At 42.5% G+C, this 14,140-nt stretch overlaps 1 protein-coding gene across 1 annotated transcript in view; it reads right to left on the bottom strand.

The window, feature by feature from the left end:
- Nucleotides 1-14,140, bottom strand: part of ACBD3 (acyl-CoA binding domain containing 3) — a 46,894-nt gene that overhangs the window by 17,809 nt on the left and 14,945 nt on the right. Inside the window, exons 2-4 of the mRNA XM_003893034.4 lie at nucleotides 6,036-6,177; nucleotides 4,987-5,127; nucleotides 1,624-1,782 (exon numbers count right to left, since the gene is read on the bottom strand). Of these exons, the coding sequence (XP_003893083.1) occupies nucleotides 1,624-1,782; nucleotides 4,987-5,127; nucleotides 6,036-6,177 (442 nt within the window). The remainder of the gene's footprint in view (nucleotides 1-1,623; nucleotides 1,783-4,986; nucleotides 5,128-6,035; nucleotides 6,178-14,140) is intronic.

Genomic DNA, 14,140 nt, shown 5'->3' with positions numbered 1-14,140 from the left:
GTCCACCTAACTTTGCAAGGATTGCGCTTCTTTTTAAAGTTTTTATGACATTTAGATTTGCAAAATCTGAACACCTTGCAATCGTTGCGGACGAACATCATGCCGTGTCCAGGGTAGATGGGCCCCGAACAGAAATAACACTTCTCGATATGCTTGTTGAACCTGCGTGGAACCCCACCAAACAAACGCCAAGCTTGAGAGGAAGTCCTTTTTTTTTTTTTCCTTGAGACGGAGTTTCACTCTGTCACCCATGCTGGAGTGCAGTGGTGTGATCTCAGCTCACTGCAACCTCCACCCCCCAGGTTCAAGCGATTCTCCTGCCTCAGCCTCCCAAGTAGCTGGGATTACAGGCACCTGCCACCATGCCTGGCTAATCTATATTTTTAGTAGAGATGGTTTCACCATGTTGGCCAGGCTGGTTTCAAACCCCTGACCTCAAGTGATCTGCCCACCTCGGCCTCCCAAAGTGCTGGGATTACAGGCATGAGCCACCACGGCCAGCAACCACTTATGTGACCAACTTAACGGAGACCTCACAGCCATCTATTAATAGATAACAAAGCAAAGCCTCACAAACTCCTGCATACAGCACAACACTGGATCCACCTAGGACAACCTCCCCGCAAAAAGAACTGCATTCATAGTCTTTCTCCAAAGTTGAATGAGGCCCTGGGTGAGTTTGAGGCTAGCACTAAATCTTTTTCTGAGGAACTACCCAGAAATAATGAGAAGAAATCAATGGACTCTCAACTTCTCTGGTTTAACCTATAAGCCATGCCACCCCTACAACCTCAGACTTACTTCCCACAGTGCTCTATGGGTGTTAAATCACTGCCTCTTTGTACCCACAGTCCCTCTTGAAGAACCGTCAGTCCGTGTGTCTCAAAGCCCTTACTGAGTAAGCAATAGTTGCAGCCACCAAATCTTGTACTAAGGACCATAAATGGATATCTGACATAGACTGGGCCAAGAAGATTCTCTGTCCTGGGAAGCTGCAACTGGGTCTCACAGATTCCAGCCAGTCTCTGTCAGATGCATGGAAACATGGACCAAATAAATTCTGGGATAGACTTGCATATGCCAAAGCAGACAGTGACAACTTGCAGAGAGCAAGAATGAAGCAGAGACATAAGCTGAGAGAAGCAGAGACAAGAAACAGAGAGCACAACCAAGTAACCTCAGTTCCTGCTTCCAATCTCTAGGTTCTGCAAGTGAACCCCAAAACCTTCTAACACATTCCTTTTTTCTTTTTTTTTGAGACGTAGTTTTGCTCTTGTTGCCCAGGCTGGAGTACAATGGCACGATCTTGGCTCACTGCAACCTCCGCCTCCTGGGTTCAAGCGATTCTCCTGCCTCAGCCTCCCGAGTAGCTGGGATTACAGGCATGTGCCACCGTGCCCGGCTAATTTTTTGTATTTTTTGTATTTTTAATGGAGACAGGGTTTCACCGTGTTAGCCAGGATGGTCTCCATCTCCCAACTTCAGGTGATCTGCCCGCCTCCGCCTCCCAAAGTGCTAGGATTACAGGCGTGAGCCACCACGCCCAGCCTGCTCATTTCTTATTTTTATTCTTTTTTTTTTTCCATTTCTTATTTTAAAACATAAGCCACATAATAAGCTTACTTTTGCTGCTCCAACCGAAGCCTCTCTTCTTCTATCCGTCTCCTTTCTTCTTCCTCCCGTCTAAGCCTTTCCTCTTCTTCTCTCCTACGTTTCTCTTCCTCCTGTTGCAGACGTTCTCTTTCTTCCTCTTCACGCCGCCTTCGCTCCTCTTCCTCCTTCCTACAAAGCAAAGGATAGAGAATGAACACTATACATTGAATCCTTTTTAAATATAAAACTTTAGTTCCCAGTGAAAACTGACATGACCTTTTTAGAGAACAATGTGGATATATATATCAAAATTTAAAATACACACACTTTACTAGCAGAAACTTACAGGGAATCACTCATAATATACAAATCACATCAAGAATAATTCCTGTTGCACAGCAACAGAAATGTGTCCATCATAAGACACTACTTAAATCATTATAATATTCCCATACCCTGAAGGATCCCCTCTAATACAGGCTCACAGCACTAAAAGCTTTTCCTTCATAATACCTGCTGTCATTGTAATTAAATTTGTGTGATACATTTAGCAATAGATCTGCCTTACCCATTAAAGTAGATGCTTCATAGGGAAAGAGACTGCCTATCTCACACCACTACATCCTCAGGGCTTGGCACAGTGCTAGAAAGAACAAGCACTCGACAAATGTGTATAGAAGTAAAAAATCCACCCTGAAACACCGCAGAGCCAAAGGATAGAAATACATGCCTAATATGTAAAGACATTTAATACATTTGCTTAATGAAAAAAAAAAAAAGGTGAATACAAAGGAAAAGATCTGGAAGGATATACCCTAAATTTATCAGTTATTATCTACACAAAGGAGAGTGGAATAAAAAAAAATGTGGGAAAAAAGATTTTTTTCAGTTTGTGTTTCACATACTGCCATAAATGAAAATCTTTATATTGAATATATTTGTGTATTATTTCTGAAATTAAAATTTTTTTAAGCTTTTAATTTAAAAAAGAATGGCTAACCTCTCAGTGCGGCCCTTGCCCAGCTTTCACCCATCCCACAAGACCCTTCCAAAAAGAACAGATCCTATTGTGCTAGGAAGGGACATCTTCAGGGTCTGAGAGTGGTATGGTGTCCAGGGAGGCTGCAGACAGGATGAAAGGGAAGATTTCTAAGGAGTATCAGATAAAACACCATTTCTTGTTTCTACCACGAGAATTGTCTGGGCTACCTCACCTTTCTCCCCTCTAACTCCTATAAGTGATTAACAACTACCTGAGCCACAGCCAAGGCTCAAAATAAAGCAATAACATGACCTACTTTTTTTTTTTCTGAGACAGGGTCTTACTCTGTCACCCAGACTGGAGTGCAGAGGCACGTTCCTGGCTCACTGCAACCTCTAACTCCCAGGCTCAAACGATCCTCCCACCTTAGCCTCCTGAGTAGCTGGAACTATAGGAACCTGCAACCACACTCAGCTAATTTTTATGTTTTTTTTGTAGAGATGGGGTTTTGCCATGTGACCCAGGCTGGTCCTGAACTCTTGGACTCAAGTGATCTGCCCGCGTTGGCCTCCCAAAGTGCTGAGATTACAGATGTGAGCCACCACAGGCGTGAGCCACTGCACCCAGCCATGACCTACTTTTAATGTGTCACAACTGGTACAGGGCAAGAAGGTTCACAAGCCAGAGCTTAAGCTTCAGGATAGGTGAAATCTACTCTTCAACACTTTAAAATAATTCTATATGGACTTTATCCCATGACAAAAGTATATTTTTAAAAAGAAAATGCAGCTCTGTATGTTGAATAGTAACTTTTGACAATGCTTAAGAGAAATATGCATATATATCATTAAAATAAGAACTTAAAAAGCAATAGATACTTATTCTACAGACATCATAGCGATACCTGATTGATCCAACATCACTACACAAAGGACTATAGGACATAAATCAATTTTCCAGTTAAAGAAATCTCATTCTATTCTCCTAAGAACCAAAACCTTTCTTTTAGATTAAAAAAAACTTTCTTTGGATAAATATCTTCTGAAAATGTAATTAAGCCATTTCCTATTATCTTAAACAGGAATAAATCATAACTAATGTTCCATCTCTTGATGACTCAGGGGTTACAGCTATAAACATAAAAACTGTACATCATACTATTGTAATGGAGTTTACCTTCATATTATATGACCCCTGAATGCCATGTTTTTATAATTCTCATGTCTATTTTTCATGCTTTCTATTATGTCCCTCATTATCAAGCTATTTTCTCTTCTAATCTGTTATTTTTAATCCAGGTTAAGGCAGGAAACCAGAGAATCAATTGTTTTTAAAGAATAACATCTGTTGGGCAACGTGGCTCACGCCTGTAATCCCAGCACTTTGGGAGGTTGAGGCAGTGGATCACCTGAGGTCAGGAGTTTGAGACCAGCCTGGCCAACATAGTGACACCTCATCTCTACTAAAAACACAAAAATTAGCTGGGTTGGCCGGGCGCGGTGGCTCAAGCCTGTAATCCCAGCACTTTGGGAGGCCGAGGCGGGTGGATCATGAGGTCAGGAGATCGAGACCATCCTGGCTAACATGGTGAAACCCCGTCTCTACTAAAAAAAAAAAAAAATTAGCTGGGTTGGTGGCAGGCACCTGTAATCCCAGCTACTCGAGAGGCTGAGGCAGGAGAACTGCTTGAACCCAGGAGGCAGAGGATCATTTCACTGCACTCCAGCCTGAGCAATAGCAACGGAGCAAGACTCCGTCTAAAAAAAAAAGTATAACATAACCTGAAGAAAAATTGGTTTTGTAGCATCATTTTCATCACTTAAAATTTTAGGTAGTCAAAACTGTTGAAAATATAGCTACTAGATAAATAAGGTGTAACTATAATTCTAATTCACAACTACAACGGAGAATCCCATAAACATAAACAGCATATTTAGTAGCTCCTCCTCCAAAACGTGAAAATAATCAATAAGACAGCTGGACGCCAAAGCCAACATGAATGTCTATATAAGGTAGCATAGTTGCAAACAATGAAATGGAGCATGAGTATTCTAGAAGCTCAAGGGAGACTGCAGCAAAGGGTATGTAAGACCAGAGGATAGGGAGGAGGGAGTGGTTGAGTTTATGGTGGGGCTTATTCAGAAACTTACTGTAATAAAACAAAAGGAAGGCCATGATGGATGGGAGGTTTCTTTTAAAGGCACAGCCAGTAGGAAGCAGTTCTCCCTCCCCACAAAACTCATAATATAAATACCTGCTCACATCAGGAAGTTTGAACAATTGCCACAAGAAACGGGGATCCAAGGAAAGCAAAACACCTGATCTAGAACTAGAACAGACACTCCATAAAACAAAAGCATCAGTACACTGGGCTGTGTAGCAGTAAAGTATTCCATGCCCTTAAACTTCACCTTTTTTTTTCTTGCTCTTCCTTCTCTATTTTGTGGGACGCAACGTACGTTGAAAAGAGATGGCAGCACCTATTTAAGAGCTTGACAAACTCCACCATGGCATCCTCTTTAGACATGTTTCCCAGGGCTGCCCATTCTCTCCTGTAAGGAATAACAAGAAAAGTTACCTCCCCTTCTTAGTAGAAAGAGAACTTTTAAATTTAAACTAAATATGAATAATTCTCAATTGTAACTAAAATGAAGAATGATTCTACTGTAAGCAAAAGGCTCAAAACTTCAAGTTTTAACAAGTACATATTGATTTACTAGATATGCCACATACAATCCAAACAACTGCATTGCTGATGATTCCCATACAGCAAAAGGGTATCAATTTTTTTTTTTGAGACAGGATCTCACTTTGTTGCCCAGACTGGAATGCAATGGTGTGATCTTGGCTCACCAAAACCTCTGCCTCCCAGGCTCAAGCAATTCTCCTGCTTCAGTCTCCCAAGTAGCTGGATTTACAGGCGTGCACTACTACCGCCGGCTAATTTTTTTATTTTTAGTAGAGATGAGGTTTTACTATGTTGGCCAGGCTGGTCTTGAACTCCTGACCTCAAATGGTCCACCCACCTTGGATTCCCAAAGTGCCGGGATTACAGGCGTGAACTGCTGCACCCGGCCTACTTTTCTTATATAATATTTGAACCTTAATTAAACAAAAATACTCAATGTATTTTTTTTGTCACAATTTTTTATGCCTCAATAACGCAATCAATTACTATGTATTTTAAACGGCTACTTTTAATATTATTTGGGAAGAACCAAATGAACCTCTACTTGTCTTATGTTAATAATCAGATGAATACAGTTCTTCCACAATATTTAGCCATAAACATCTCTAAACTAAAAACAGATAAATATCTGAAGACTCCAGAAGCTACAAGAAAAAATGTTAAGTTCTTATTTTAAGCTAATGAGCCAGCTATTCACGTCTTAACCAATACACATTGTACCCTTTGCCAACATTATTCTCATTAAATTCACTACACAGAAAACACTGTTACCTCCTGTCATTCCCCAGCACATCAAAGAATCCAACCTCAGGACAAGTGTCTGGATTATATGGGCCCATAAGAACCTGCTTATGCAGTGCCACAAGCTTCAATTTTTCTTCATAAGTTGAATGAAATGCTTTGCCATCTTTTTCTGTAAGAAACACAAAGAAAACAATTAGCACTGGCAAAATATATAATTTTCAGCATTATATACTAAAGTTTTACTACAAAGTATGTCACAAACTGCCTGTAATAGACACAAACACTATTATAGTGAAATTTTTATTTCAATTACTTTTTAAAAATGTTTTTATTTTTAGACAGAGTCTTACTCTGTTGTCCAGGCTGGAGTGCAATGGTGTGATGACGGCTCACTGCAGCCTTGACCTCCTGGACTCAAATGATCCTCCTACCTCAGCCCCCCAGGTAGCTGGACTATACGTGCATGCCACCAAACATGTCTTTTTGCAGAGACAGGGGCTGCCCAGGCTGGTCTCGAACTCTTGGGTTCAAGCAAGCCTCTTCGTCTCAGCCTCCTTTTCAAAAGTGCTGGGATTTGAGCCAGCATGCCCAGCCCAATTACTACATTTTATTAATAACAGAACCTAAGACAGAAATCCTGTATGATGGTTTTTTTTTTTTTGCTTTTTTTTTTTGAGACAAGGTCTCGCTCCATTGCCCAGGCTGGAATGCAGTGGCATGATCACAGCTCACTGCAGCCTCAACCTGCTGAGCTTAAGTGATCCTCCCACCTCAGCTACCCAACTACCTGGGACTACAGGTGGAGCATGTGCCATCATCCCTGGAAAATGTTTTTATTTTTGTAGAGACAAGGTCTCGTTATGTTGCCCAGGCTGGTCTCAAACTCCTGAGCTCAAGTGATTCTCCCGCCTCAGTCCCCCAAAGAGACGGCATTACAGGTGTGAACCACCATGCCTATCCTGAATTATGTTGTAAAAATAAGCCAACTATCAATATTCACGCTAAAGCTACTACAGAAAAACCCATCTGTCAAGCTGCAGTCAGGCTGCAGCCTTGATCTCCCAGGCTTAAGCAATCCTTCTGCCTCAGCCTCCTGAGAAGCTGGGACTACAGGCACGTGCCACTACATCTGGTTAATTTTTTATTTTTTGCAGAGACAATGTCTTACAATGTTGCCCAGACTGGTCTTGAACCCTGGGCTCAAGCAATCCTCCTGCCTCAGCCTCCCAACGTGCTGGGATTACAGGTGTGAGCCACCATGTCCAGGCCAACAATCGGTTTTTAAAATAGCTTTTAAAAATAATTTTTAGCCAAAAGAGAAAAGAAACACTTAAAATAATTTTATATTAGTCCCTTTTAACATGATCATGCATAAGAGATTACATACACTTTGAAAGGCTGTATTCAAAAATGTATCCATCCCACTGAGGCAGTACAATGTGGTGGAAAAGGCTTTGGAATTGGATGGCCTGGGTTTAAATCTCATCTGAGACACTTCCTAGCTATGTGACCATTCAACCTCTCAGTTTATTCATCAATAAAGAGAGGGTTACACTTCAGAGGTTGCTACTTCAGAGGCAATAGGATTATTATTATTATTATTATTATTATTATTTTTGAGACGGAGTCTCGCTCAGTCGCCCAGGCTGGAGTGCAGTGGCACGATCTCGGCTCACTGCAAGCTCCACCTCCTGGGTTCACGCCATTCTCCTGCCTCAGCCTCCCGAGTAGCTGGGACTACAGGCGCCCGCCACTACGCCTGGCTAATTTTTGTATTTTTAGTAGAGATGGGGTTTCACCGTGTTAGCCAGGATGGTCTCGATCTCCTGACCTCGTGATCTGCCCATCTCAGCCTCCCAAAGTGCTGGGATTACAGGCGTGAGCCACCGCGCCTGGCAAACAGGATTATTATTATTAAAAACTATTAATGCTTTTCTTTCCTTCATCTGATTGACTCTGGTAAGTTTCCATATAGGCAATGAAGAGTGCGACCAGTTTGACCTATAAAGACTAACTGCTACCAACATTTAAAAGCCGTATGAAATTAGGTTCTAGTAAAATGGGAAATACTCAGTTCTGCTTCTTTGATAAATGGCAGCATTAACTACTGGTTGATTCCAATGATAACAGACTACCAAATTTAAAGAAAATGGGGAGGGGGCTTGAAAGTAGTATATGCTACCTATATGTCTCATTCATGTATATAGTGGTGAAATAAAATCACTAATGAGTGAGAAGAATATGAGTTAAAGAACAAAAGGAAACTCAGAAGAAAAAATATAGAAGCTGCCAATAAATATCCAAAACGATATTCAACCCCACTAGTCAAGAAATACAAATAGGCCGGGCGCGGTGGCTCAAGCCTGTAATCCCAGCACTTTGGGAGGCCGAGACGGGCGGATCACGAGGTCAGGAGATCGAGACCATCCTGGCTAACCCGGTGAAACCCCGTCTCTACTAAAAAGTACAAAAAACCAGCTGGGCGAGGTGGCGGGCGCCTGTAGTCCCAGCTACTCGGGAGGCTGAGGCAGGAGAATGGCGTAAACCCGGGAGGCGGAGCTTGTAGTGAGCTGAGATCTGGCCACTGCACTCCAGCCTGGGCGACAGAGCAAGACTCCATCTCAAAAAAAAAAAAAAAAAAAAAAGAAATACAAATTAAAAGCATTAGATAGCAAGACCCCCCCATCAGATAAACAAAAAAGATAACATCTAAAGTTATTAAGATCCTACAAGTACCCATTCTCAATAAAATATAACAATTATATAACAATATACAACAATAAGTTATGTGAATGTGGGATCTCTCTCTCTCAAAATATCTGACTGTACTCTACTCACCTATTTTCAGACCTTGATTAACCCTGGGTATCTGAAACCAGGGAAAGCAAAACCATGGACAATGAGAGACACCTGCATTTCAAAATTATAAATGTGTATGCCCTATGATCCAGTCATTCCAGTTCTCATTACATATGCTTGACAAGAACTCCCAAATATACAGAAGGAGGCAGATACAAGGACATTGATTGCAGCACTGTTTTCTTGTGACTGGAAATAAAAGGTTATCAATAAGAGAAAGTCGAAACAATGCGGTACAGCCATGCCTTGCATAATGGCATTTCAGTAAAGGACAAATTGTTTATATGACTGTAGTCCCATAAGATAATAATGGAGCCCAAATTTTCCTACGGCCTAGTGGTGTGGTAGCCACCACAACACGGTGCGACACATAACTCAAGTATTTATGGTGACGCTGGTGTAAACAAACCTACTGTGCAGCCAGCTGTATAAAAGTATACAGCACATATAACACATAATACGTGATGACATTAATTATCAAATACTTAACAAGTACATTAATCACCAAAATTTTCTTACACTACTATGACACAGGTGATTATTAGAGAAACACAGCCCAGAACAACTTCCTTACACTACTATGACACAGGTGATTATTAGAGAAACACAGCCCAGAACAACTTCCTTCTCACTGTTTTTCTGAGACGGAGTCTCGCTCTGTTGCCCAGGCCGGAGTGCAGTGAGTGGCACAATCTCACTGCATAAACTCACTGCAGCTTCCATCTTCTGGGTTCAAGTGATTCTCCTGCCTCAGCCTCCCGAGTAGCTGGGACTACAGGTGTGTGCCACCACACGCAGCTAGTTTTTATATTTTTAGCAGAGATGGGGTTTCACCATGTTGGCCAGGCTTGTCTCCAACTTCCAACCTTAGGTGATCCACCCACCTCAGCCTCCCAAAGTATTGGGATTACAGGCGTGAACCACTATGCCCACCCCCTTATCACTTTTAACAAATGGTGATAATTTGAAAAATAGCTCCAGCTCCCGATCTTAGCCTCGTGATTTAGAGAGCTTTTGTTTTTTAAAACAAAAAAAAAGGCATTAAGCAGCCACTGGCATTAAGCAGCCAGGCACAGTGACTCACACCTGTAATCCCAGCGCTTTGGGAGGCCAAGGCAGGTGGATCGCTTGAGGTCAGGAGTTTGAGATCAGTCTGGCCAACATGGTAAAACCCTCTCTCTACTAAAAATACACAAACTAGCTGGGTGTGGTGGTGCAGCACATCTGTAATCCCAGCTATTCAGGAGGCTGAGGCAAGAGAATCATTTGAATGAGACAGAGGTTGCAGTGAGCTGAGATCATGCCACTGCACTCCAGTCTAAGCAACAGAGTGAGATTCCATCTCAAAAAAAAAAAAAAAGAGCCGGGCGCGGTGGTTCAAGCCTGTAATCCCAGCACTTTGGGAGGCTGAGACGGGCGGATCACGAGGTCAGGAGATCAAGACCAACCTGGCTAACACGGTGAAACCCCGTCTCTACTAAAAAATACAAAAAACTAGTCAGGCAAGTGGCGGGCGCCTATAGTCCCAGCTACTCAGGAGGCTGAGGCAGGAGAATGGCGTAAACCCGGGAGGCGGAGCTTGCAGTGAGCTGAGATCCGGCCACCGCACTCCAGCCTGGGCAACAGAGTGAGACTCCATCTCAAAAAAAAAAAAAAAGAAAAATAAAAAACATTAACCTATGTCATTTTATCTTGAGCCTATAAAAGAACATATTCTGCCAATGATTCAAGAAAAAAAGATGTGGTGGGCCTGAGAGTGCATTTTTCCTTTCTTTTTTTAAGAATAAATTCAATTAAGTGGTTTTATCTAAATACATGTCAGTAAAGATAAAATCACATGGAAACTATGCACCTGAAGACCACTTTTCTGATTAGTCATGCAAAATAGCAATTTCGAACATATACACACAAAATTTTTTTTTTTTGCCGCAGGAAGGTGATTTGAACTAATAGATGGGGCAAGTGGATATGAAAAAAATTTTTTGAAATCTGTGACTATTGCTATAGTTATCTGTAAAATACTGCTATGTGGGTTTTCTACTAATGGAGGGAGGGTTCATTTCCTACCAGATGATAAATTTGCTTCTCTTTGAGACAGGTTCTCACTCTGTCGCCCAGGCTGGAGGGCAGTGGTACGATCACAGCTCACTGTAGCCTTGAACTCCTGGGCTCAAGAGATTCTACCACCTCAGCCTCCTGAGTAGCTGGAACTATCAGTGAGTGCCACTATGCCCAGTTAATTTTTGTTTTTGTAGAGAGAGGGTTTTGTCATGTTGCCCAGGCTGGTCTCGAGCTCCTGGCCTCAAGTAATCAATTGCCTTAGCCTTCCAAAGTGCTGGGATTATAGACATGAGCCACCATGCCTGGCCAACTTGCTTCTTTATTTCAAGCATTTGATAATGTGAACTAAGTGCAGGGGCTTTGAGGGATGGTAAGTAAACACTTTTTTTTTTTTTGAGACAGAGTCTCGCTCTGTCACCCAGGCTGGAGTGCGGTGGCACAATCTTGGCTCACCGCAACCTCCATCTCCCAATTTCAAGCGACTCTCCTGCCTCAGCCTCCCTAGTAGCTAGAATTACAGGCATGTACCACCACGTCCGGCTAATTTTTGCATTTTTTAGTACAGACGAGGTTTCATCATGTTGGCCAGGCTGGTCTTGAACTCCTGAACTCAGGTGATCTGCCCGCCTCGGCCTCTCAAAGTGCTGGGATTACAGGTGTGAGCCACCGTGCCTGGTCGAGTTTCAGTACTTTTGGATGTTATTTTAACATCTGCCCTTTTTACACCTGACAGAATTAAAAATATAGTGCAAATTTAAAAAGTGTTTTTATTTATTTATTTTGAGATGGAGTCTTGCTCTTTCACCCACGATGGAGCACAGTGGCGTGATCTCGGCTTACTGCAACTTCTGCCTCCCGGGTTCAAGCGATTCTCGTGCCTCAGCCTCCTGAGTAGCTGGGACTACAGGTGTGTGCCACCATGCCCGGCTAAATTTTGTATTTTTCATAGAGATGGGGTTTCACCATGTTGGGTTGGCCAGGCTGGTCCTGAACTCCTGACCTCAGGTGATCTGCCTGCCTTGGCTTCCCAAAATGCTGGGATTACAGATGTAAGCCACCATGCCTGGCCAATAAATGTATTTTTAAAAAGAGGAACACGTGGCCAGACACAGTGGCTCACGCCTGTAATCCTGGCGTTCTGGGAGGCTGGGGCGGGTAGATCACCTGAGTCAGGAGTTTGAGACCCGCCTGACTAACATGGTGAAACCCCATCTCTATCGAAAATACAAAAATTAGCCGGGCATGGTGGCACATGCCTGTAATCCCAGCTACTTGGGAGGCTAAGGCAGGAGAGTCGCTTGAACCTGGGAGGCAGAGGTTACAGTGAGCCGAGATTGTGCCATTGTACTCCAGCCTGGGCAACAAGAGCAAAACTCCATCTCAAAGAAAAAAAAAAGAGGAATACGTTTTCAGTATTAGTTCTGGTCAGGCAGTCAAACAGATTCGTTGACCTCTGTGAACTTCAGTGCTTAAGCCTATGTTTTTGTTCACAGGCCCTCATCAAAAAACACGCCCAGCAAATCTCACAAAAGAAATTGACTTTATGGGTCAACTACTATGAGAATGAACAAAACAGTATATCCATTCTTGTGAACTGTCCTGGCATTCCCATTTACTCTTTTATGCACTTACTAGTTTTAAGAATTGCTCTGTCGCCAGCTGCAGCGGCATGCACCTATAGTCCCACCTATTCGGGAGGCTGAGACAGGAGGGATCATTTGAATCCACAAGTTAGAATCTAGCCTGGGCAATCCATTGAGATTCTGACTCTGAAGAAAATAAAAATAATTGCTCTATAATCCTTTCTTTAAATCTTACTACTAAATCTCCAAATTAACATTTTTTCTATATGAGAGCCAAATTTGTCTCAAAAAACAAAATCAAGAAAACAAACAGCCAGGCGCGGTGGCTCACGCCTGTAATCCCGACACTTTGGGAGGCTGAAGTGGGAGGATCACTTGAGTCCAGGAGTTTGAGACCAACCTGAGCAACACTGCAAGACCCCACCTCTACAAAAAAACTAAAAAACAGCTGGGTGTGGTGGCATGCGCCTGAAGTCCAGGCTTCTCTGGAGGCTCAGGATTGCTTGAGCCTCAAGGTCGAGGCTCCAATAAACCATGAAAGCACCACTGAACTCCAGTCTTGGTGACAGATGAAGACCCTGTCTAAACAACAAACAAGCAAACAAATAAACCCAGCAGGGACTGGTGGCTCATGCCTATAATCCTAGCACTTTGGAAAGCTAGGGCAGGTAGAGTGCTTGAGCCCAGGAGTTTGAGACTAGCCTGCGAAACACGGTGAAACCCTGTCTCCACACACACAAAAAACCCAAAAATTAGCTGGGCATGGTGGCGTGTACCACAGTCCCAGCTACTAGGGTGGCCAAGACGAGAGGATCCCTTGATCCTAGGGGTTGAGACTGTGGTGAGCCATGATGGTGCCACTGCACTCCAGCCTGGGTGACAGAGTGAGACCCTGTCTCAAAACAAAACAATGTTAATACTAATAATTATTTTTGAAAGACTGTATTACAAATTAATTTTATGTATTCATTTTTTATTTCCCCAAATTTTCAGTAAGCATATGTACTTTGTAATCAAACACACATATACATTACCTTTTTTAATACACATTTTTAAAGTCAAAGCAATGTATTTTCAGCCTTTGGGATTAGGTTAAGAGATTATTCTCCCAAGGAATATACAAAACCCAGGAGGCTGTGCTAATCCCAACCAGTTTTGGTATAGCACAGTTCACACAGTACTGAAATCCTAAGCTTCAAAAAAAAAAAAAAACCACAGAAAAATAAAAATCCTTCATAATCTATATTGTTAGGCAGACTACTAGTATTACACAAAAAGTTACTTCTCTCTTACTCTTCAGGTGGCTCTGGTTGACACATCACAAGAGTTTGGTCTTTTAAATCAGGTGAGAATAATTTTCTTCTTCTTTTTTTTTTCTGAGACAGAGCCTCATGTCGCCCAGACTGGAGTACAGTGGGACGATCTCAACTCACTGCAACTTCCGCCTCCCAGGTTCAAGTAATTCTCCTGCCTCAGCCTCCCCAGTAGCTGGGATTACAGAAGTGCACTTACCACACTTAGCTAATTTTTTTTATTTTTAGTCAGATGGGGTTTCACCAATGTTGACCAGGCTAGTCTCAAACTCCTGACATCAGGTGATCCGCCTGCCTCAGAATCCTGAAGTGCTGG

The sequence above is a fragment of the Papio anubis genome, chromosome 1 (assembly GCF_008728515.1).
Source record: "Papio anubis isolate 15944 chromosome 1, Panubis1.0, whole genome shotgun sequence".
Taxonomy (NCBI): Eukaryota; Metazoa; Chordata; class Mammalia; order Primates; family Cercopithecidae; genus Papio; species Papio anubis.
The sequence above is the reverse complement of the archived record's forward strand: the minus strand, read 5'-3'. Positions and strand labels throughout refer to the sequence as shown.